The sequence below is a fragment of the Podarcis melisellensis genome, assembly GCF_964234715.1.
Source record: "Podarcis melisellensis genome assembly, chromosome: 12".
Classification (NCBI taxonomy): domain Eukaryota; kingdom Metazoa; phylum Chordata; class Lepidosauria; order Squamata; family Lacertidae; genus Podarcis; species Podarcis melisellensis.
In genome coordinates, this window is record NC_138544.1 from 34664346 (window position 1) to 34690255 (window position 25910).

Genomic DNA, 25910 nt, shown 5'->3' on the forward strand with positions numbered 1-25910 from the left:
GTTTCATCAACTGCAGTCTTAAAAAAGATTGTTTAAGATATCCGAGATTGAAAAGAAGCATATTGTTAAAGTATGACAAAGAGCACACAACTAATCCCTAGTTACGTTCCTTGTGCTTAAAAATGGGATTGACATTATTCTCTGTAACTGGCTAGGGCATATGGAAGGAATTGAATTGATGAAACTGCCATTCGTCACCTACTTTGGTAAATGCTTCATTAAACCCAATGTATCTTTGTCAAACACAGACAATATTTAAAACTGTGATTTAATAATGTATTCATATATGAGAGAGAGAAAGAGGGAGAGACAGAGAGAGAGAGACAGACATCTTGCAGACATAGGTATCCTGAAAGCAGGTAGTTCAAATTCTGTTCATGCATCCCAACACTGGCCATTTAATTCATTTTAAATATTAGAGTGATCCTAGGAACTTCTAAATATCTATGAATGTCGAATGGTAAACTTCATTGATAGAGAAATGTAAAGGTGGTTTTTGTGTGTGAATCATTTAGTAAACTGACTCTTCGTAAAATGGCAATTCTTGAAAATGTAAATTCAGATTGCAAATTTCTTGAATGATGAGCCAAAAATAAGTAGTTGTTAAAGTAGGAGTAGAGAACCTATTGTTCTCTAGTTGTTGCTGGATTACAACTCCCATCACCCTTGACCATTAGTGACACTGACTGGAGCTGACATCCAACATCTTGAGTGCCATAGGTTCTCCAATCCTATCCTAAGGCCTGGTCAGACATTACAGGCTGTGTTCAAATGATCAATGATCAAATATAAGGTTTACTAAAACAGGGAAATAACTTTACATAGAAAGTTGCCTTGTCATTGTCTCATCTACTTCAATGTTGTCTATATTGGCTGGAAGTAGATCACTGGTGTTTCACAAGGGGGCTTTACAAAAAAATAGCAGTAAATAAAAATCTAAAAGCCCAACACTGTAATACGGGGGGAGGGGGGGAAATCTTCTAATTTTGGAGGATTGTTCACTATGCTGTTAATGTGGTCTTGAGGATCACCTTTTCTGCCAACCTCCATTGACAGGTATATAGCCAATTATAGCACTGATGTCTCCTACATAAAGTGCCTTAAAGAGACAACATGACCAGAAATCTCACCTTAAGGGTTCTAGAAGCAGGCTGCCACTGCCCCAAAGGAACAAGCAATCCTTGATTTTTCAACCTAATAAAATATGTCTATCCATTTTTTCCCGTGACGCCCCCAGACTTAGGTGGAATAACCTGAGGATGGCTAAAGGGTACCTACGTGATTTGCTAAACATCCCTTTTTTCCAGATAGATCTTATATCTGTAGTACCCCTAAATGGCACGCCCTGGCCAAGGAAATTTATGCTCTCCTTCCAGTCTGCAAGGATCCCACATCTTCTTGCAAGACAAAAAGACCGGCTGGCAGCCTGGGAGATTGTAACAACAAGAGTCTTTAAGGACACGAGTGTCAAACCTCTTTTTGCCAACATCTTAACCGGCAATGAATGCTCGTTACCCCCTTCTGCTCCTATAATAAAGGAAAAAACACCTAGCCGGGTACCCCCTGTTCCACCTGCGATCCCAAGTGCCCACATACAAAGAGTGGTCCAGAACCAAGTCTTGATACTTATCTCCCCGCAAAAAGGCCCTACAACTGGGCAACCTGAAACAAGGTGTGCCAAATCTGTCTATAGCTGCCTGCATCTTCCTGGCTTGCCAGAAAGCAGTATCCTCAGGCTCTTAAAACATGCTAGTGTCCAATGTTTTTGTTTTTGTTGTTGAATTAACCTCAAACTAACATCACAAGCAGCTATCTTAATACTGTTTCTTGGCAGAATGTAATAGAACCCTTGCCTTAAAAACAAAACAACAAAACAACTGAAGCTGGAGTGACAACCATATGATGCAGAAATGTGTGCCTTGCTCTCTCATGACAACAAGCATAACTAAGCCTATTACATGTGCTGGTGGGAACATATGGTCATACTATCTTAATACTGTGGTTCCACTGTTCCTCTTAATTTTCTAGAAGCCTTGCATTTACCACAGCAATGATGGAACTGAAACTAACATCAACACAATGGACGGTGTTTAAATGAGAATTTTGATTGTGGAACTACTGAACAACAGGATGCACTCTCTACTAACAACGCTTATGTAAATTGTTTCAGAAAAGATATCATGTGATGCAACAACAAGAGGAAAGACTTTAGCTTCTGTGAAATTTTACTCTCTAAAATCCTCCAGTGGTTGTTGGTTGTTTTTTAAAGCAGGGGGTGTTGGGAAACTTTGGCACAAAAGATTTAAAGCAGGAGTTGTTAAGCTGTCTCTCCAGACATTGTTGGACCACAACTTCCACCATCCCTAACCACTGGCTGTGACAAATGGAGATTGAATCATCCTTCCAAGGCCCCTGAAATTAATCAGGGTTGGGAAGAGTGTCGAGCGATCAGTAGGCAATGGAAAGTTAAAAAAATAAAACCTGGCCGTTAAACTGTCAGATAGGGCTTGGAAAGATGTGGGTTACTTAACTCCACTGTTTTTGGCAGAATAGACGAGAACCCTTGCAACAAAAAGAGTTGACAATTTCCACCAAATCAGTCATTCCACCTCCCACTGCCTTCTAAGCCAACATGAATTGAGTTGTATCCAATGCCAGTCATATTCAGAGTTCACTCACTGAAATAATGGACATAAGTAACTTTAGTTCATTAATTTCAATGGGTCTAAAATGAGTAGACTTTATTTAGTTGGCTACAACCAAAAGTGCACATATATGGACAACTTCACTGATTTAAGAATCCTGTTTACCCTGTCAAATTGTACAAACTGAAAAGAAATTCAAGGCACTGAATAAGCAGGTGCAGGTGAGAGTAGATCTGAAAGTGGCCTCTAGCCCGTATTTGACCAAATTTGTTGTGAGTCTTCCTCCATCATCTATCTAACTTTCTCCCAAACAATTTCATTGCAAGGAGGTTCCCAGAAAACCGTTCTACAGATCCAGAGAAGCTCAAGCACCATGCTGAAGACAACCTCAGGCAGCTCAGTTAAGGAAGCTGATAGGCAGTTCACAAGCAGCATCCCCAGTGTGTCTCTAAGGTCCAAGGTAAGGTCCTTCAATTCCGCCCTGAGATAGACATGTCTTGTACTAAGTTAGATGGAAATCCCATGGACTACAGTGCGTTCTCTCCCAACAATCACTACTCAAAGCTATTGAGCCACTTGTTTGGAAACCTTTAATTCTGTAAAGGTTTGCTTCAGGATAAAGATACAACTCTAAGCAATCTTACATTCCAAATACTTTTTTTTTTAAAGGACCTTAATATATTCTCAGGTCATAGTAGAAGGCGAAAGATTTATACGATCTGAAGAAAAACCAGAGACTGGTTTCTTCATAGACTGAAAAAAATGTTCTTCAATAAAACAGGATTAATTGCCCATCCAAAATGTGGGAACAAAGGATGCTTCTTGAGATAAAATGCCTCAACCTAATCTCAGAAGATCATTCTGCTGAAAGTTAATTCAGCTGATTACAGCTGATAAGAGTTCAGTGTCAGCATCTTTCCAGAAGTTTAATTAAGAATAGCTTGATAGTTATCATAAAATCCTGACCTCTTATGGATTAGCAATTCTTTAGGGTGAGTACTGAAGGTAAAGAGAAATCTCCTCAGCTCAAATATTAGTTTTTGGACTAAAAAGTAATTTCCCAAGTATAAATTCCTTAACTGACTGTTTACCAGAAATACTTAATATTTTTTTTGCAAGTTTTGCAAATATCCATTATTACTAACATATATTTCTGTGTTAAACTAATTTTGGGGATATGCAGTGCTGGCACTTTCAAGAGCCAACAAACATGACAGGGAATTGAACTGAATGTAGCTGTGTATATAAGTGCATCTTTCTGCGTAGTCCCATATCCAAAGCAATGACCAAAGGAAGAATGACTTTTGGGAGGAGCGCAGAGAAGAGAAACACCATGGTGCATCTGCCCCAGCTGCAACAAAACATGTCTTTCCCATATCACTTTCTATCTTCTTACCACGGGACAGAGAAGGCAAGACAGAAACCAGACAGAGCAACCCTTGTCACAAATGCCAGCTTGGAAACATGGCATGTGCTCAGGATTGTAGGAAGGAAAGTGCTAAGGGGGGGATTGAGATCAAGTATTAGTTCCCACCAATGCCTTTTAGCCTCAAAGTATTAAAACATCAGGATTTGTTGACATAAAACATCCAAGTTTTCAAATGTTACACCTGAGATTATGCTAAATAAAATATACTAATTGCCTGAACAAAGGGGGGGGGGGAAATACTGTGCCTACAGCAATGCTTGATGCTGTCTTATGTCACACAATTCATCCAGCATATTACCACTCTACATGCTGACAGTAGTAAATTGCAGAACATTCCCCATTGATTCTTACTGCTAGCCACAACCACTAATGCATGTATGTCTTCATTAATATTATCAAAATTGCCAGTGGCTATTTGCAGAGAAAAGTGGAGAATGTTAATACTGTACATGAATCATTAGTTTTTGGTTACTCTCCCAATGCCCTCCAATGACAAATGAAGTGCATAAATAGCTTACAGCCACTGCCACCTGCTTCCCAGAAACTGCCCAGTATTTAATATTTGTATTACTTTTCAATACTTGTCCCTATGCCTCCTTTTCAACTCATCAAGACATATAACTAGAAGCATTTCACTGTAATCCAACAGTGTCACTGTAATCTAATAGCTGACAACTTTTTTTTTTCTTTTTATGCAAAACCAGCCGAGATCTGCATAAATATGTGAGGGGGAGACATGCTTTCTTTCCCTAACAAAACTTCCATACAAGTGATCATATTATACAAGCAACTCACATTACCATTCACATAACCCCAGCCACCCAAGAACTAGGTAGCAATGTTGTGCAATTTTCTGCAGTTTGGTTTATTCCCTTACTAGCTAAACTTCTTCCCACCAACAGAAAATAGCCCTGTCTTTCTATAGGCATTGTACTGTCACTTCCTCCCCCACACTATCATTTGCATGTTTGCAATATGAAAATGTACAATGTAAATTTGATCCCTTCACCATTTCCCTCCCTTATAAATGGACATACAGTGGTACCTCGGGTTACATACGCTGCAGGTTACAGACTCCGCTAACCCAGAAATAGTGCTTCAGGTTAAGAACTTTGCTTCAGGATGAGAACAGAAATCATGCTCCAGCAGGTTAAGAACAGTTTCAGGTTAAGAACGGATCTCTGGAACGAATTAAGTACTTAACCAGAGGTACCACTGTACATACAACACCAACACAACCCCGGTCAAATTTTAATATTCTTACTGGAGTTTTGTAATGTATTCTATGTAGGGATGTCATTGATGCTGTTTCAAAAGCTTCAGTCAGTGCTAAATGCAGCAGCTTTGACTGCTGACTAGGTTAGCTCTTTGGAATCATGTCACTCTGAATCTGATACAACTGGCTACCAATCTGCTCCCAAGCCAAATTCAGGGTGTTAGTAAAGACTTACAAAGCTAGATCTGTGGAGGAGCTTCTTTTCTTCTGTATACATTTGGCCAAGTTTCAAGATCAGCAGCTGAAACCCACTTGGTTGTTCTGCAGCCTAAGGACATTTATTATGCAGTAATAAGCTAAAGGGTCTATTCTGTGATGGCACCACATGCAGAATATCCTGCCACTCTATATATGATTGGCACAAACTCTTAATGAGTTTCAGCGTCTGTTAAAGGGCTATTTCAACAGGCCTTTATGGGGACTTGAATCAGCTGTCATAAGCTTGATGCTCCTCCTGCTTTTGACTCTATGGTTATTTTATTTGCTCTTTTACTGTGTTTAGTAAAAGGCGAAAGATTTATACGATCTGAGGTGAAACCAGAGTATGCTCTTTTACTGTGTTACAGGTTGGATTGGAAATTATTTTAAAATCTTTTGATTTTCCAATACCACATTCTGATGAAGAATGGGTTATAAATATTTTAAATAAAGTAAGAATTCCAATCAATTTCAAACCAAAGGGTTGCATCTAACTAAGTTCTATGCAGAGTAGATCCACTGAAATTAAGGGACCTAAATTAATCATGTCCATTAATTTCAGTTGGTCTAATCTGAGAATGATCAGAAATGGGTATAGTGGTGCCTCAGGTTAAGAACTTAATTCGTTCCGGAGGTCCGTTCTTAACCTGAGACTGTTCTTAACCTGAAGCACCACTTTAGCTAATGGGGCCTCCCGCTGCCGCCGCACAGATAATCACAAAGCTGAAATGAACCTAATGTCTTGCAAAACTTAAGACCACTGGCACAATGGAAGGTGCCTCACAAATAACATCTTACAGCCGTACAGTGCCCTATATCTTGAAGCTTTCAAAGTAGATAACTAATTAGAGGGGGTAGTCACATGCTACCGGAAAAGTATGACCTGGGCCTAGGTCCACTAGCTAGTCTGACACAATAAGAAATTTCCCAACTGAGGTATATCAGTTATTCTCCAAGCATAAAGTGAAACTCATCCAATACACAATGTATACTTGGCAATCTATATGTGGAACAATATACATTTATGACAATAAATATGAAGTACTTGTAGCATTAGTATAATCTCCAGAATCCAATATAATAGATTCTGTTGAAATCAATGAACACGTCCATGAAGTGTTTCAGATCTGGGTGCTAGCATTAGATGAACACAGCACAATACTTTTACTCTGCATATCAACAAAGACACCCAGAAAAGGAAAACTTTTCATCTGTCAGCTATTTGATCTGTCTGCTCTTCACTGCAACCTCAGCTTGTGATTTGCTCAGTATTTTCCAGAAGATGAATTATTTGTCATTTTATTGGATTCATATATTTGATAGATGCAATCAGTACTGCCTCATTTTTCATCTGGAACAAAGCATTCTTATTGAAAAGCACCCTTTATATATCTTTTTGACTTGTGTTAAAGGTCCTACATCAGGGAACATCAATATTTCATGACCGTTATTAAATACATTATTTTTGTGTTCCCCTGCTAGGACCAGTTTTCACCTTGGCAATAGTAGTACATAGCGGTTGAAGGGGAAGTCTCCATTTGGTATTAGAAAGACATCAATTCTGTACTAAATTAGAGCATCTCTATTAATGTTTCAAAATTACTGCTGCATTGTCAGAACCATGACCTTTGCATTTATATAATAAAATTTTAATTTGATGATCATTTTTATCTGAATAATGCTACACAGTCAAATTAAATCCTTAATATCTTCCACACCATCCCAAAAGAGCATCTTCTTCCTGAGTATAAAATCAGAATTTACACATCCATTAATATGAATTTTCAAAATTATTATTTATTAAATTTATATCCTTAACCTTCCTCCTAAGGAACCCAGGGATCACACACAGCCCCCTACTCCTAGCAGCAAAAAAATCAGAGACAAACTAGATGTGATCACAGCAAATGCTATCCATGACTCTATCTATGTAGAAAGCGCGCGCGGGGGGCGGGGGGGGGCAGTTTTAACACCAAGATGTGCCATTTTGGAGTACAGAACTCTATCTTTCCAGTCACCTTTATTTTCAGATGAGCTTCGAATACCAGAAACATGCTCAGCTCTGATAAGAGTGCCTGGACACAGGTGGTAACTTATAGCAGGCTTCAGTAGCACACCAGGCTTCAGTAGCCCTCATTCATGAGTCCCTTTTGCTGTTAAATTCTACTCTTACATTATACATGGGCGGGGGGGGGGGGAGATCTACTGCTGTTGCAATAAGTCTGCCCTTTAAGCTTCAGCCTTTCTTTCAACAGGTAAGGGCCACTGCTTCATTCAGCCAGTGGTGGAAGGAATATTATGCCTTGCTTTGTTGAATTACAGAAAAAAGTGAGAGGCACTGCTACTCTACAACCAAGCCACTGGAGGATCCTGGCCACAGGGTAGATGACCTTTGCCTTTTCCCTCTAGTCACACATGAAAACAGAGCTGATGCAGCATCTGTCATCAGGAAGGAACAGAAGATGGCACTCCAGTGCTAGGCAGTGTAACCAAAATCCTCCTTCCTTCCAATAGAGAAGCTGCCAGTGGAGGCAAAGTGCAACTAATTCCCATACTACATACTTACTAAAAAAAAATTCCCGTACAGTTGAAATATTAGAAATGGGCATTGTTTTTGCTTGATGATATGCTCAATGTCCCAAGTTTCTCTTAATGCTCATTGTTTTTACACAACTGTGTACCAATGTTTAGGCCCTGTCATTAGGCAGAGTGAGAAACTTGTCTCAGGTGGCAGTGGTGTGGGACAAGGAGTGGCAGCAAAGCGCTGGAGGACAGAGCTAGACTACTGTCTTCAATGCTGAAATAAGATTAATCTGCCAGTCTGGTCAGTTTCTATATGCGGGATGAGGAAGGCACCATTTTGTCTTTTTCCTCAGGCAGAAAAATGTATTCGGCTGGCTCTGCCAATGTTACTGGATCTTCGATTACATGTATTCTGTCTAATTCCCTTCAAGTATTTGTTGTGCTGCAAAATTATCCAGAAAATCAGTTTTTTTTAAAGATGTAAAGGAAGACTAAAAGCAGTCACATTACATGTCTGAAATCTGTGACTACTTATAAACATATACACCAATAAAGGAGAAGGGATGCATGGCTATTCCATTCATTTGGCTATGATATCAGCTAACTTTGGCTCCTTCTCAACTGCAACCTGACCTGACAGCAGCCATTCCATTGGGCAGGAGTGGAGGAAACGAAGATGAGCAGGCTTATCCCATCTGTAAGACAGCAGCTGTATTTGGCTACTTCTTCATCTGCCACCTAGCAGGAGTTACTCAGTCAAGCTACCCAAATTGCTCCCATCCAAGACAGTAGTATAGAAGTTTCTAACTCTAAGAACTGGTACCTGAGTTTACCCAGTCCTTTTGAGCTACATCTTTTAGATTGTAAACCTGAGGGCAGGGATTATCTAATTTGTTTATTGTTTTTAACTGTAAGTCCATCTGAGAGTCCTTTTTGGTTGAAGTATGAGACTAAGATACGATAATTAACCATTGGTGAGAGAGCATAGAGGTTTCTTACAGAAACAGTATCTGGAAACTTTAGTCTACAAACAATGTACTGCTTTATTTTACAGAGAACTCCTATGCACATGTACTCCAAAATAAGTTCCACTGAGTTCAATGGGACTTATCCCTTGGTCAGCATGAACAAGATTGCAATCTTTGCTTATCAAGCCCACTGTGTGTCTAACAAATCGAAGTCACAGCAAGTTAGAACATATGGATCCTGTAAACGCACTGTATTCTTACCACATATCAAGGCAGGTGGAATATTCTGTTGAGCCTAAGAGGACATCTGGAGGTCTGTACCACAGGGTAACCACTTCATTAGAGTACGTATGACTAGGGACAGATTTGGCTCTTGCAAGTCCTAAAGAGCAAATAAAAGCACAACAAAGAAAATCAGCATATAAAGAAATAAAGGTCACGTTAGATCTTTAAAAGGTATGTGTAATATGAGTCCACTTGAAAAAGTAGATTGTGTTTCTTCTGGCCATGTGTTAAGCTAATCAGAGAAAAAACATATCCATTTCTATCATTCAACACATCACAAAACAAAGCTACAGATCATGAAATATGAAGTGACTGCATTATTGTTTCAGTCATTATAGGGCTGTCATGTTGTTGTTTTTTAGGATCTAGTTTTTCATGTTTAAAAAGAGAAAGTGTTAGGCACAATTTTTAAAAACTGTTTAATAAAAAAAACTCAGAGATGAATCCTTAAATGTTAGCATTTAGAGCAGGGAACATAACCTGTGTAACTCAAGACAACTAGTGAATTAAACAGAGAGCTAAATAGCTTATACACTGAGTAACATTTAAAGCTTCAGGCACATGCTGTATATCTGCATACTGCTAGAAAAAATATATGCCATCTGCCCTTAACCTTGAACATTTAACATACTGCTCTGTGCTAAGAGTAAGACTACTGGTCTTGGATGAAATAATTCAAATTCCTTTTCAACTGTGAAACAAACAGAACAGCAAGTCACTATACTGCAGCAAAATCTACCTCATAGGACTAAAATTCCACTCTAGGCATATCTGAGAAGAGCAACATCATTCCTTCTAAAATCATTTATTCTAATAGTAAACAGAGGTGGCTGAGTAACTATCAGCTTGGAAGTAAACTGAAGTAATCCCCCCCCCCCCAGCTCACATAGACCTGTTTCACACTAAGCCAAATCATGACATAGCACAGAAGAGATCCCAGTGCTTAATTCTTCCTTGGTTGTTTTGCTGCTATGTCACACCGAGATAAGTCATAGTTTGGCTTAATGTGCAATCTGAACCCAGGGTTGTGGTTTAGCTCTTCTGGACAAACCACAAGCTGCAGCCACAGAACAAACCTTGGTTATAGTTTGTGGTTAGTCTGGAGAAAGCTAAACCACAAGCCTGGGTTTGGACAGCATGTTATGTAAAATTATGGCTTAGCTCAGTGTGGCACAGGAGCGTGGTTTGGTTTAGCATGATGTGCAACCCAGGTCATTGTGATTCTCTTCAAAAGGTATTTACTAGGCTCGGATGTATTTTAACAGCAGCACAGTCACTATAATTTCAAAAGCATTGTGATAATTAAAATAAAGTGGTGCCTCGCAAGACGAAATTAATCCGTTCCGTGAGGCTCTTCGTATAGCGGTTTTTCCGTCTTGCGAAGCAAGCCCATTGACAGCTTAGCGGATTAGCGCTACAGCTGTCAAGCGGCTTCCAGCGATCAGCTGTTAAGCGGCTTATCAGCAGAACAGCTGATAAGCGGCTTAGTGGCTTAAGAAAAGGGTGAAAAAAGCGGGGGGAAACGCGGGGGGATGCAAGATTTTTTTCGTCTTGTGAAGCAACCCCATAGGGGAATTCGTTTTGCGAAGCGTCTCCAAAACGGAAAACCCTTTCGTCTAGCGGGTTTTTCGTCTTGCGAGGCATTCGTCTTGCGGGGCACCACTGTACCTGCATGCAAGGGGTTCCAGGTTCAATCCCTGGCATCTTAAGTTAAAGGATCTTTAATAGTTGGCAAAGAGTGATCAAGATTATACAAATTATTACAGGAATCAATATTTGATTGGATTCTGTGACTGCTCTTTTATATTACAAGAAGGCATTGGTACAGATTTAGAATTTGATAGAATATGGTTAAATATTGTGACAAAAATTAAAAGCCACCACAGTTTAAGGGATGGAGAGAGAATGGCCTGTTCACATGACATGCTAAACCAAAAAGCGTGTGCATGCAGAATCCCAGTGGCGAAATCCCAGTAGCTTTGCACCTCACCAGTCCTTTTTGCTGCCATGCTCTCCTTAGTGTGTTGTGTGGTTCATAATGAAAATTCAAAAGTTATTTTCTCAGAGTAAGGGAGGAGGCACAGGCTTATGGAACCAGTTGATGAATATGAATTCTGTTTAGAAAAAAATGAAAGCTAGTTTATCTGCTGTAAATTTGAAGATGGGTTTTTACTCCTGCAGTTTATATTTATGCTATGTTTGGTAACATGTTTTGAAAATAGCAAAAAGAAAAAAGAAAAATACCAGAGCATGCAGATGACCAGGTAGGATGAACTGAGCATGAAATATTCTAGAAAGGCGTAACTTCTCGGCAGTTGTAAAGGCTGAGCCTATTAAATTATATGGATGAATTAATAAAAAAACTGCATAAAATTATTTTCCTATCTAGCAGCTGCCACCAGAATATTGCATGGAAATAACTAAAGGTCTCAGGAAAGAGCTAGCATTAATCAATGGATAGATAGAATGTGGGGATACACCTTAATGTCTAAGCTGATACCCTTCTAAAATTCTAAAATATAGAATCAATAAACTTTACTTTATTGATTCTATATTTTAATACTGTAAGCTTTTCTTCTATTTCATTGCAACATGTTTAATAATAATAAGGTTGGGCCTACATGTTTAAAATAATTGTGCATCCTTCAGCAGTTATGCAGAACATCAAACACTGGCAGTTCAGCCTTTTGGATACACTATTCCTCTCAGTAATCTTTTTAAAACCCCACATCTTCTGGGGCACAGCACAAGTTACAAATGAATGACAAGTTACAGCATTGTTGGCTTTCCCCATCTTGTGAATGATAACCTAGACATGGCAACATATTTCATATTGTTTGTACATCCAAACATGCAAACTCATGCAAAATTTATCTAACTGCTTCCTCCAGCTGAGGAAAAGCTGTAGGACAGGATTAATTAGCACAGCATGTGTGATCACTTTGTTTAAGGATTCCTTGTCTGTTTCCATGGTTACACTACAGGAAGCCACATGCTCTTCCAAAAGTCAGTGCTGCTTGTATTAGCGATCATTATAACTTTTATGAAGCGAACATAAAGTAAAAAGGTAATGGGGAAGATAGCCAGGTGAGCATATAATATTTGCATATTATTACTTCTTCTGTTTTGGCCTGAAGATCTATAGGGATAGTTTCATGACAATCCAGTAAGGTGAATTTCAGATCTTGCTCTTTTTGCCAGATTAAAAAAAAGTCACCAAAACAGCACCCTGCCCATGTCAATTCTCTACAGTAAGAAGACAACCATGAGCCAGTTGTCAGAAGTCAAGGCACATCACCTAATAGCCATGGCTATCATTAACACAACACAAAACTGATAAAGTTATAGGTGAAGCAGCTGTGCTGTTTATGTTTTGCTTTGTGTACTTCTGCCATGCAATAAATTCTACATACTATGCATACCCAAGATAATTTAATGCCAATTAAATTCTTCTTAATCACTTTAAACAGTCCTTTGTGAACATAAATAATGCAGTTAAAAGCATGTGTGCTATTCTCCACACCTTCAACATAACTTTACATGTTGAGTAGTGATTCTAATCTGTGCTAATGAATGTAAGCACAGAATGCAAGGGATACTCATTATTCAGAATTAATCAATTACGAATGCTTGCCATCCACCTTTGTGTACTAATTTTCAAATATTCATGCTGCAATCGATGCATGTTACAGGAAAGGGCACAACACTCAGTAAAATATTTCATCTCTAATATCCAGATTTCCTAGTGATTCAAAAGTCAAGTGGTATCCCCTTTCACCCTCATGATGTACACAACTGCAGTCTTAAAATTCTGATTACTTAAATGTTTCAAATGGCTCATTCTGTATGAAGACACAGGATTAGAAAAGACCGCACATCTGTATTTCTCAAATGACTTATATTCCTAAATACTCAGAAGAGGCTGTAACATACTCTCTGTAAAAGTATGTTACACTGATGTAAGAAAAGAAATTATTATATTATACAAGCATGCATAGCCTGAATATGATAACTGTATTGACAGCTGATTAAAGGGGCTATATTTATACAGGTCAGAAGAATAATCTTTCAGGAGTTTCAAAATTCCAAAAATTCACTAATTCATAATTTGAGTAGAGTAACATGCAGACTTGCCGAATAAAGTGGCCTTCATTAGACTGACCACAAGGCCAGAAGAAACTCAGACAAAAAACCCATGTTCCACATGCCCAAGTTTACAGTGGCAATGTTCTGACAATCTTATCTCAGCTCTATAAACTAAGATATTAATGGGACTTAATCCATGCATGACACGCCTTTGCAGCAAGAAAAATCAAACCAGGAAGCCTCTAATGCCAGTTTAGCGGAAACTAGAACTATGGTTACCAGCTTTGGAAGACACTAGAATCTTCAAACCATGATTTTGGATCCCAGCTTGTTCTAAATCTGCTACTTTTCCTGCTCTGACTAAATGGAGACGATGGTTAGAGATTCCCTGCTTGCAGGGGCAACCCAAGGTGTTTCAGCCAATTTCCCCATTACTAATTAGAAGCTAAAAATCAGTGATTTTGATTTTTTATTAAGAAAATGCATGCATTTTATTCACAATAGCACCATACTTTTTAAAAAACAAAAATAAAACACCTCTTATACTTTAAATATGTTTTGTCAACATTTTGCTCTGGAGGCCATATTTGAAAACTCCACAAAATAACAATTCTGTCCTTCAAATATAAACCACACATTATAGTACAGAGTTTAATACTAAAAAGCCGCTCTTCCTCAGTAATACTAATATCCTATCAATGTTATTGTAAAACTGGAATCATCGTGAAATTGGCTATGTATACAATTTAACAGCTGGCTGATTTTCACTTTGCTTTCCTGTTTCTAGTTTTTCATTTAATGAACCTAACTTTGTTACCATGTAAATATTCTCTATGAAGATAACTTCTGCTAATTACGCAACAAATATGTGAGTGTGATGCACTAATACATTCTGATTAAAACAAAAAAAATTCCTTCCAGTAGCACCTTAAAGACCAACTAAGTTAGTTCTTGGTATGAGCTTTCGTGTGCATGCACACTTCTGCATGCACACGAAAGCTCATACCAAGAACTAACTTAGTTGGTCTTTAAGGTGCTACTGGAAGGAATTTTTTTTGTTTTGACTATGGCAGACCAACACGGCTACCTATCTGTAACATTCTGATTAGTATTTCAGAGTAATAACAAATAATTTAAAGACAACTCTGAACTGCAAATAGTTGAGTAACAGCATAACTGGGTATGCAACAAAAGGAATTATAGGCAAAAAAATAAGGAGAATGCATATGGGTCAGAAGCTAATTATTTAAATACATAGGACCATAACCGACTGGAGTGAAAGTCTGGGAACAATTGGACTAAAATAAATCAAGTAATAGTTCATTAGTTCCCCAGAGGGCTTTTACTAATGCAATGAAATACTCAAGGCCATTTTAGACTTAATATGGAAAATGAGCAATACGTCAGGTAACAAGAATCAACATTGTAACATTTAGGAAACATATTTCTCATTAAAAAGGAAAAATTACAGGGGAAAGCTGTGAATGTGATATTTGACTTTAAAAAGGTTAGGTCATTGTCTTTTCTGTGCGGAGTTCAAAGCAGAACTAGTTTGCAATTTTAAGGCACAGTGTATGTTTTGATCCTTGATTACTACTATCTGAAGAACAGAAGTAGAAAAGGTGCTCATGCGATATACAATATAAGAATTATTATGTAACAGTTAGAGTCCTGGACTATGACCTGGGAGACCAGGGTTTGAATCCCCACTCAGCCATGAAACTCACTGGGTGAGCTTGTGCCAGTCACCATCTCTTAGCCCAACCTAGCTCACAGGGTTGTTGTGAGGATGAAATGGAGAGAAGAACCATGTTTACCATCTTCAGCAATCAATCAATCAATCAATCAATCAATCAATCAATCAATCCTTAATACAAGATAGGCATTTTGTTAATACAGCTTCCTGTCCAAGTTCCTCATCTCAGTAGAAATGTTTGAAGAACTTTACGAAACCTTCTCAAGTTGTATTCATACCTGGAAGTCTGACTGAGGGTTAAAGGTGATGCTGCTAAATAATCCCAGTTTAAAAGGCTAAAGGAAAACTAGCAGAGCATAAAGACTGTAGAAAAATCTCTTAAATGCAGAGCTTAAATTATCTGTGGCAATGTTAAAACTCTACCCTTTCTAGCCATTACAGAGAGGCCAACAATATTCTTTGGGCACAGTCCCAGTTTCTCACTGATGTTCTTCTGCTTTGTAGAGCCTGTTTTTCAAGTGTCTGTATATTATTTGCAGCCACAAACTGCTACTGAGCTTGCAGCCAAGGCCTAAAATAACTAGTACAACCATCTTTTACAAAATAAAATAAAGTACCAGTTACAAGTAGCGCCTACACAGCAGGCATCTGTGCTCAACAATAACTGCACAAATCCAAAATGCAGGTTTGGCTTCCAGAACTTCAACCTCTTTTTCCTTCTCATCTGTATTTCTTTTCATCAGAATTCTATCAGCATGACAAGTTGCTGTTCCTCTACATGACATGTCTGGAGGAGAAAGAACAACTGGGAATTGCCAGGCTCAAGAAATACCAGCCAGCCAATCTATTAATCTAAATAAACAATGGAAAATGTAAGCCGCCCTCGTGTTTTGGCTCACTTCAGCCACAAACACTCATAGACACACATCAATAAAACAATCATTTTGTGCCAGGACAGCCAAGTCCAACTTCCTTCTTCCTACACCCTTGCCCAGTGGAATTCTTAAGTACACTGACATATTGCAACAGGAGTGTTTTTTATGTTTGGGGGGGAATGGGAATAGTTTGCTAATGGTGCATTAATTTATTATTTTATTTTGGCCAGCTTTAACCAGTTAAGGTCATTTTTACCTGCGGCTGCTGCCTTTAACTTGACTTTGATGTGTGTTTTACCTGGTGTATATTTTATTTATTTTTTATTGCTTGATTCTTTATAGTTTAATATATTTTTATTGCACTGTGATTTTATATTATTGCAGCTCACCTTGAGTGGCACAAAGGCACCAAAAGGGTAGGACAGAAGATTTTATATGAATGAATAAACAAATATTGTCACCACATGAAACCTATGGCCAGATGTGACTGGAATTAGATGCATACTTCTACCAGAAAAGCAGTTAGGGTGGCTTGTTAAAATTGCTTCATAAGAAAACACCATATTTTATATAAATATTTACTGCAAAGTTACTAGTCATGTAGCTTGTTAGGATCAAGAATGCTGTAATCTATTTTTTAAAAACCACTACCTTCATGGATACATGTTGCATTTTACATTCTCCTCTTACTCAGCATAATTTTAAATATGCTGTACTGAAACAAAAATGAGCAACTTTCTTTATTGCAACATTCCATCATGCACCCATTCCAACAAAAGATCTCTCAAAAGTTTATAATTCTCAATCTGCTCTACGATCCAAAATAGCAACCTTATGCAAAAGCACTGGAGACTTTAAATCTATAAACAATCAAGTAAAAAAATGTGAAGAAAGGTCAAAGGCAGTTAGCTCTGCAGTTCAAGTTTCACTGTGTGATTAGTTAACTTAAAATATTAGTTTTATTTGCTGGCTACAGCCAGCACATTAGCTTTGCTTTGGGAAATAGATAAAGTATATCAAATTCACACCCAAATCAGCTCAATTTACTTCTCATTTAACTGTGTAACAGGGAGAACTCATGCCATATTTTAAGAACCTTTAGAATTTCAACTTAAAGGTAAAGATAAAGGGACCCCTGACCACTAGGTCCAGTTGTGGCCGACTCTGGGGTTGCGGTGCTCATCTTGCTTTATTGGCCAAGGGAGTCGGCGTACAGCTTCCGGCTCATGTGGCCAGCATGACGAAGCCGCTTCTGGCAAACCAGAGCAGTGCACGGAAACACTGTTTACCTTCCCACCAGAGCGGTACCTATTTATCTACTTGCACTTTGACGTGCTTTCGAACTGCTAGGTTGGCAGGAGCAGGGACTGAGCAACGGGAGCTCACCCCGTCACGGGGATTCGAACCGCCAACCTTCTGATCAGCAAGTCCTAGGCTCTGTGGTTTAACCCACAGCGCCTTGTAATAAAAAGGAAAAAATACCACTTTTCTTAGCAAGCAATCCTAATCTTCTGGGAAGGGCAGATGAATGGCCAATGGAAGTTGCCAACATCCCACTGTGTGGGTGGGCAGGGAGGCTCACCACTGGAGCTTTCCTTGCTGAGGTGCTGGAAAGGTCTACCAATCACTGGTCAGCCAGAGGTGCTCTGCTGGTGATGGGCCCAGATATGGGGCGTGTTGGTGACACATCAGAGGAAGCTGCAGGTTGCAGGCTCCCAAGTCCCTTTGTTTTCCAGACATATCTCCCCAAATGGCTCTGAACAACTCCATCACTGAAGATGGTATAGTAGTAGCAGGGAAAATAAAAACACTTCAGTGAGGGCAGGGAGAGAGGAAAAGGCCACTTCCAGAATCTTCTACCCTATCCCACAGGACTTTGGTGGTAGATCAGTGATAGGATTCTACACACACACACGACTGCTCTCCTTTGTGCAACAATTATTTCCAAAAAGCACACCAAACACGGCCTTAAATTTTTCTCATGCTTTCTTCAATTTTTAATTTTATTAAAAATCCCATCTGTGTTTTCATTGTCTTTGATAAATAGATTCATCTTCATAAATGCTATTTTAGAGTGCTGCTGTATGGTGGTAAACACAGCCCTGAACTGTTTCTTTGGTGGGAGATTATTATCTACATTTACAAATCCATCAGCTACAACACAATATACCAGCAAACATGACAATTTTGTAATTTTTTAATACAAAAACAATGGTTTTCCAAAGGTCTAAGCTCTGAATATGTTTTTTTTTTTTTTTTTTAGCTCAGAGAAGATGAAGTGTCCCTGGGACACTGAATTAAAACTGTGAGTTGCACTGTTGAGTTTTATAAACTTGTGGTACCAGATCTGAAGGCCATCTCTTCAGGTTTGAAAGGTCTTTAGTGATTTCGTATTTATTACTCTGAAAAAATAAGCCTTCTCCAGAAGAAAAGAATATTCTTTACTGACATCCTGCCGAAATCAACCAGCTACATTTACATTTCTATTTCTTGTGTGCATAATAAGGATAATAGCTTCACAATAATCCTTGTGCAACAACCTTCTAAGAAAATAGAAACATGAGCGAAATATATTCCAAGAGCAGAAAATCATTTGATGTCTTTGGTGGAAGAGCAACTTTGCATATAACTTTGTAACATTAATACTTCTGAAGAGACAGATTTCCTTTACTATTTCTCATTATGGCAATGTGGGATCATGACCCTATATAGCTTTATCTGGTAGTTTAATTTTTTATTATAGTTTTCACTAAAAAAGTCAACTCATCTTGTATTCAATTTCAAAATATCGTGATACAGTATAAGGAAATAATATAACTTCAATTAAAAACATTTATCTTCTCTTTTCTACCCAAGTCTAACTACAGATTTTCATTAAACACAATGTAAAATAATAAGGGGAAGACTCAACACTCCATTGACAGCATGAAAGTATCTTGCTGGAGACTAGTCTTTCAATTAAGAAGTGATCAAGAAACATCCTAAATATGCTTAAAATGCTTCAGTGTCTTCCTGAACCCATAACTGTATGGAGAAAATATTACTTACTTGAAATAACAAACAATTTCCTTCAAGTTAAATACCATGCTAATAAGAAAGACTGTACTCAGCTGTAAACTGTAGGATTTCAAACTTTCTAGCTAGTACTGAGACAGGTTACTTCTTTCCATACTCTTGTCATTCAGTAGGATATGAAGTATTTCTATGAATTTTATTTTATCAATCATCACTGTGTCCAGAGTCAGCTTATGACTAAGACAGCTGAAACATTTCCCACATCATTATAAGACAATCTTTTAATTAATAGCTTTCCTACCAAAATCTGCCAGCTTCAACTCCCCAGTGTCACTGATCAGAAGATTTTGGGGTTTCAGGTCCCTGTGCAAAATGTAACGCTGGTGGATGTACGAAAGTCCTCGCAGCAATTGAAATAAAAATAACTGAAAGAGAGGGGGAAAAACATTGTCTTTATTAATACTTGCATGCAGAGCACTGGCTTCCTTCACACAAAAAAGCAGGGTGTCTGCATATGGGTAAAACACTTCCTTGGCAGCTTTGCTACAGGTGTGATTTTAAAATACCAGAATTTATTTTTAAGCAATGTTTAATATGTAGAGGTAAGAAACATCCATTTCACTGCATCCAACTCTAGTCACCTGCTTTAACAATCCTTAACAATAACTACAAACAGTAGAGTCAATCCCTATAAAGCCACAATTATATTCTGTTTACCCATATGGCCTTAGAGATTAGGTGGTAGCCTGAAGACAGATGTGTATCTTCACTAATTAAAGAAAACAACAGCATATGGAGAAAAGGAAAGGAGAAGAACACAGTGCTGGGAATATATATATATATATATATATATATATATATATATATATATATATATATATGAAAGTAGTGGAAATAGGATATCAAAAATATATAAATCCCAAAGGCTTTTATTCTCAAATATTTGATACAAGAGTTTATTTTCAAAAACTCAAAATGTGACCAAAGAGGGAATTTTAACTTATTCACAATACTTCTAAAGATAGGCTAACTGTGGGATTAGATATATTCTCAGTATGCTAATATATACAGGAACTCACTGTGCACTTTGTATTTTCTTATAATTTCAAATCTCATATGAAAGTCACTTGTCAGAGGACTACATCAAATATTAGGTTTGCATGCTGGCAAAATTGTGAGTTTCTTTTTGCTGATTTCACCTCAGCATGCCAGATATTAAGGCTACTCTTCAGTAGCAAATCTTTTGTAAAAACAGTCATAAGGTTATTATTACATGACAAGATAATTGCAATATATCATAGACAAAACACAAACGTTTTACTTCACCCAGCCGTTAAGCTATTCGCAAACAGTGATGTCCTCTTGTTTGTGTAGGAATATTAGACCATTAAAAAAATCTCAGAATCAATATACCGGCATGAAGTAGTTCCTAATTAGCTATCAACACAGCACCTGTATGAATTTATGGAATATGATTACTGAATAAACCAAAGGGCAACATGAAAGTACAGAAATGTCATGTTACTGAAGCTGAATATTTAATTAAATGTCCTTTCCTCTCTGCCTGTTCACATGATAGTATATTGTTAATTTCTGAAAGAAACTGAGGAAATACAAGGGTAACAAGTACAGAAATAAATTAGGAAAAAATAACGCTTCGGGTGGCATTTTTGACACATTGTATTTTTAAACAATGAAATGAAGCTGGCTAGTATAAATCTTAAATTTTAGATTATACATTATAAAAATAGCTTTCTCACCTCCCAGTACAGGGAGGTTGCTCGGGATCCTAGGAATCATCAAAGTTTATTTTAACTGAGAACATAATAGGCCATATTTATTTATTTATACATAGATCACTTTTCGAGGAACTTTCCCCACAAAGCAGCTTAACCATATCCACTAAAAACCTACTCCGCTTGCGCAGGAGTGCATATGTGAAGTGCTCTGCAGTACTGAAGCAAAGTTGTAAAATTTCAATTATGTCACACCTAGTTTTTTTTATTTCAAGTCATCAGTCTGAAAAAATGGCAAGCCACACAGTAAAGACAAATGAACAAAACTTCCTGTTTGGTGGAATACTATTTATATAGAACAAATATTGTACAATGTTATGTTAGAATACACCACTGTACACCTTGTATGTTAACTTCAATATTGTGAGAATATTATGTTGTTGCCAAATTCCAGTTCTTCATTTAGTGAAGTGGCCTTATTTCTGCGTGATCATCAATGAGAAATCTTATAAATGTTGAGTTGAACTCAAGTAAGGCACCGCTGGTATGCCTGGACAAAGTGAGGTTCAAATTGCCAGTAAGTTTGGTATTTAGAGCAATGACAAAGTGGCTTAGGATGCCTCGAAAACAATTTTATGGGAAACTCTGAAAATAATCAGGATGTCCCACTGGTAAGGGAAAGGATGGTCAAAAGAGTTCCAAAAAGGGAAACACACAGACAATTCAGACAACATTGGAAGAGATGCTACACATATAGAAGCCTACTTGCTTTTATATTTATTGACAAAATTTCTAGACTACCAAATATCACACACATAGTGATCTTATAATGCTTTTCAACATATTCATTCAACATTGAACAACAATATACCATATTTAAACCATTCATTAATAAAATACAGCTTGCGGAAGAAACTAAAAACTTTATATAACATTAATGACAGTAATTGCCTCCAAAGGTCTAGCTGAACAGATATATATCATGGGGAAAATAAAAAACAGATTCACATATTGTTAGCTTTGATGCATTTTGAAGCGCAATTAAACTGTTTAGTTAATCTGTAAAACAATCTAAAGTACTGAAACACCACACTTGATGGCCATGCAAAAAGCATGCTTTTGCTGTTTTGCCTTGACAATCGCACTTTAACTGAGGTACTGCTTTCCAATAATGAGTCCTGGGAGCGATGGTGCCATTGGAAGGTCAAATCAATTTAGAGGTTTATGGAGTGTGATATCAATGTGTTAGCAATGATTAAAATGTAAGGGCAAACACATTAAAACCAACAATTTCTCCACTAAAGACGTATCAGCTCTCTCAGCAAGAACTAAGGTTCTTTCCACTCGTTCAGACTACAAACTACAAAATTCTCCAGTTTATGACTTAAGAGATTTCCAACAATTTTGAGACTTACTTATTATACTCACAGTAATTGCGTACATAAGAAAGGTGACAGAAAATGGAAAACTGAAATGTGGAGGTGGGTTAATATTTTAAAGTGTGCTACTGGAAATAGTTTGAGCACTGAAGTTGTAAATATAATATGGAACACCATTAGGGACAGGCTTGCCTTTGAAAGAATCCTCTATTATAAAGGCCTCAAGTTAAGATAATGAATGAGAAGTAGAGAGAGCAGAGGATCTTGAAGTTGCCCTTTAACAATTAGCACCTGTACAGAAGACTGAGCAAGCACACAGTAATTTTAAATGTGCTTCTATACATATAAACAAGCATGTCTGTTTTGTTTTGTTTATCAGATCTATAATATTTTGCCCTCTTTTTGGTGATGGGTTAAGTGGTCACCTTAAACACTACATACATAAACCCCACAAACTATATCCTAAAACAGATGGTCATAGAACTAAGTAAAGGGCAGTGACCCTGCGCTTAATCTTTAGTGGTACCTGGGACCCAGTGCAGGATGAAAGTTTTGCTGAACAGACTCAGAACCATGCTATCAAATTCAACATATATTTATAAGTGGACAATTGCCAAGAAAACCCAACAGCTACATTTGACTTCATTGGCTCACATTCTAGCAGCAACATCTAAATCAACAGAAGCCAAGAGAGCAGTGGAGCTGATGTGATACCCCAAAAGAGGATGACATCCCTTCAAACACAGAAGTAAGACTAGAATTATAACTGCTGGGTGACATTTCCAATTTTCACCAAAAAAGGAAAGAAAAATAAAAAGACAAATTCTGATAGGCAACTTTTAAAAATTGATTTTTAGCCCAAGTGTCAAATGACGATGGTGATGGTGGTGATCTCCAATGACAAAACTAGCTTACCACCACATCCCTGAAGAAACCAAGGTGCAGATCCCTACTTGACCAGGGTGCATTGTAGTTTGTCTTAAGGAAAACATATTCTTACAGCCCAATTAGCCTTTGAAAGGACATGAAATATGTTAGTAACAATTCTCAGAACAACAGCATTTTGGGCCTTCTAAGATAGTGGACATTTCAGGGGCAGAATTTGCTAAAGACATAATTTCCAGATTTTGAACTCTATAGCATAACTACATTCTTACAAGGGACATATATCACACTTGCTTTCACAAAAAAGGTGTCCTTCCAACCAATTCCCTTCAGGACTTTTCCATATGGAAACATCCTACAGTAAGACCACACCACTAAGATCTTTATATTTTGAAAAGTACACATTTATACCTTTATTTACTGTGCTTATCAATCTTTCCCGTTTCCTTCACAATGCTGATGTTCTGACAAGTATGATTAATTAACTGAGCAAAATAATACACCTTCCTCATCTGCTAGCATAATGTTAATAGAAGGAAGAAACTGTCCTCCTTGATCAATGAGGTTAAAAGGCTCCTTCACACATCATCACAATCAATGGCTCTTTCAAAATTTAATGAAAATGCTAAAGGGAAAAAACTTGCACAGACAATTCTTGATCGCCTTTCTTTTTAAAAAACCTTGCATATATACAGTATATGCATCATAAGGGATGAGGGTTCAGTTATGGAAATATACTGTAAGGATGATTCAGGTAGTTATGCTTAAAAACTTAGGGGGAAGCATTTTTATTTAATGATCATGCATAGTTCATTAATGTATAAGTGGAAGAGATAAAATAATCAGTGTAAAATCATGATGATTTAGTTGATGACTGATCACCAGAAAAGCTTATTTTAAAAAATCGATTCTCAATGCCATCTGAAAGAGACAGCCTTAATTTAGCATAACATTATCCTACCCTTTTCTGCACCTGCTTACCCTCTAAAGAGTAATGGAAAACTGCAACTTATCAACTACATTAAATGCCAAATAATCCTATTTAGTATATCCACTGTAATTAATGGAAAAACCCAGCCATGCGCCACAGACATCACACCTTCTGAGACAAAAGCAGACATTTCAAAGGTGTGTAAATGGATAAAATTATAAAGAAATCATATCGAATCATGAATATTTCCAGAATGGATCCTAGATTTCTGCTCAATCCTGTTCATTGATGTAGGTATGAAAAAGTGTGCTGCTGATGTAAGAATTTCACCTGCATGCATTCAAACTGATCTGATTTTAAAAGTCTATTAATAAACACAGGTTAAACTGTATGTGTTACACCAGTATAGAATAACATCTGTTTATTTTACTGTCTACACATGCACTGTAAGGCACACACACAGTATATAGCATACCCAGTATATAGCATATTAAATATTCTCCAAATTCCTTTTTATGCAGGACAATTACTTTCTTTTTTCTTCTATGGCTCCCAAAATATGAAGAGCAATACATATCGTGCTGCTATGTGTCAATCATCTTGGCAGTGTTATGCATGAATATACCTTAGGGAGATTTCAGGAAGGAAAACATACACATTCTAAACAAAGGGGGCGAGAGTAACTCTTGATACAATAAAACAAGCAGGTATATTAGTAAAACCTCCATTAATGCATTAATTTGAATTGAAGGATACATTGAAAAACTGCTGCTCAGAAAGATTATACTCCACATGTATTTACACAGGCATATTAAAATACTTCTTTTTATTTAAATGAAAATGATGTGTAATAAATGTTAATGAATTACTCGCTTGTTCTGAACACTCATTGCTTTTGGGTAATTTCCCCTCATTGCTTTTGGGTAATTTCAAGCATAATTACTTATGCCTATAAAAATATAAATATTTATAAGATGGCAAATACCCTAAGGCTTTCACTCTGGTTGTTAATTTCCAAATTGGTCATTAACTTATCCATTTTTCAAGAACAGATATTACTTAGGCAACGTAGTTAAAGGATAATGTTCATGACAGAGAAACATGTGGGACTTTAGAATTTTGATAACAGTCACCAAATAAAAAAGCTTTTTATGTAAAATTTCACAACTTCATTGCAATTTCCCTATTATCCTAGAAATAGAAAAAGTTTTATGAATAAATATTGACATGAACTATCCAGCCAATTCTTAGCTGCAGCACGGATATATAGATCAATATTAGGAAGCAATATATCTATATCTATGTCTTTATATCTATCTCAATAGATATAGATATATGGATATGCATTAGGAAGTAAGGTTCTAACAGCCCTCAAGAGTTTCACAGTGATACCATTCCTAAGTCAAGGGGAAAGCTGAAATTCCCTCCAATGGATTCTGTGCTGGTTGAAATGCTGCTTCTGCTTTTCTTGACTAAGAAGTTGAAAGTCTTACCTTTCAAAAAAAAATTTAAAATTCCAAAACTAAGCTCTTTAATTGTAGCCACTCATGAATGCACGTTCTACCTTCCAACATGGAACTAGCATTTGGAACACTTTTACAAAGATGTCTTACTCTTTTCTTATGATGTAATTGTGCTTTTGGTTTTGAAAGGAAATGCCCAAAGAACGGTTCAAAAAAACGAGTAAAAATATTATCTACATATACACACACTGGCCTAGTTTAGAGGTAACAGGAAACCACAGTCTCACCTCTTTTAATCTTAGGACAGAAGGTTATTAGAAGCTTTTTGCAACTGCAGACCATGAAGAGAACAGATTAAGAATGGAAGCAGATGCTTCTCAGGTGTGTGAAAGAGGAGAGGAGCTTGCTGTCGCTTATTCACATAGCAGGAAACCATGCTTTCCCATTACATCTTAACTGGGCCCAGATATTTCATTATTATACACGTACGGTGACACAACCTAAATGGTAATAATTGGAG

General features: G+C 37.4%; 1 protein-coding gene and 1 long non-coding RNA gene across 7 annotated transcripts in view; one reads left to right on the plus strand and one right to left on the minus strand.

The window, feature by feature from the left end:
- Positions 1-15982, plus strand: part of LOC309353385 — a 307936-nt gene extending 291954 nt beyond the window's left edge. The window contains exons 15-16 of the long non-coding RNA XR_014161767.1: positions 2972-3105; positions 15850-15982. This is a non-coding gene — a long non-coding RNA (uncharacterized lncRNA). The remainder of the gene's footprint in view (positions 1-2971; positions 3106-15849) is intronic.
- CDK14 (cyclin dependent kinase 14) overlaps positions 1-25910 on the minus strand; it is a 232342-nt gene that overhangs the window by 100874 nt on the left and 105558 nt on the right. For all 6 annotated transcript variants that reach the window (XM_081882549.1, XM_081882552.1, XM_081882551.1 and 3 more), the window contains 2 exons: positions 19298-19421; positions 9301-9421 (listed from right to left, as the gene is read on the minus strand). In XM_081882549.1, the coding sequence (XP_081738675.1) occupies positions 9301-9421; positions 19298-19421 (245 nt within the window). The remainder of the gene's footprint in view (positions 1-9300; positions 9422-19297; positions 19422-25910) is intronic.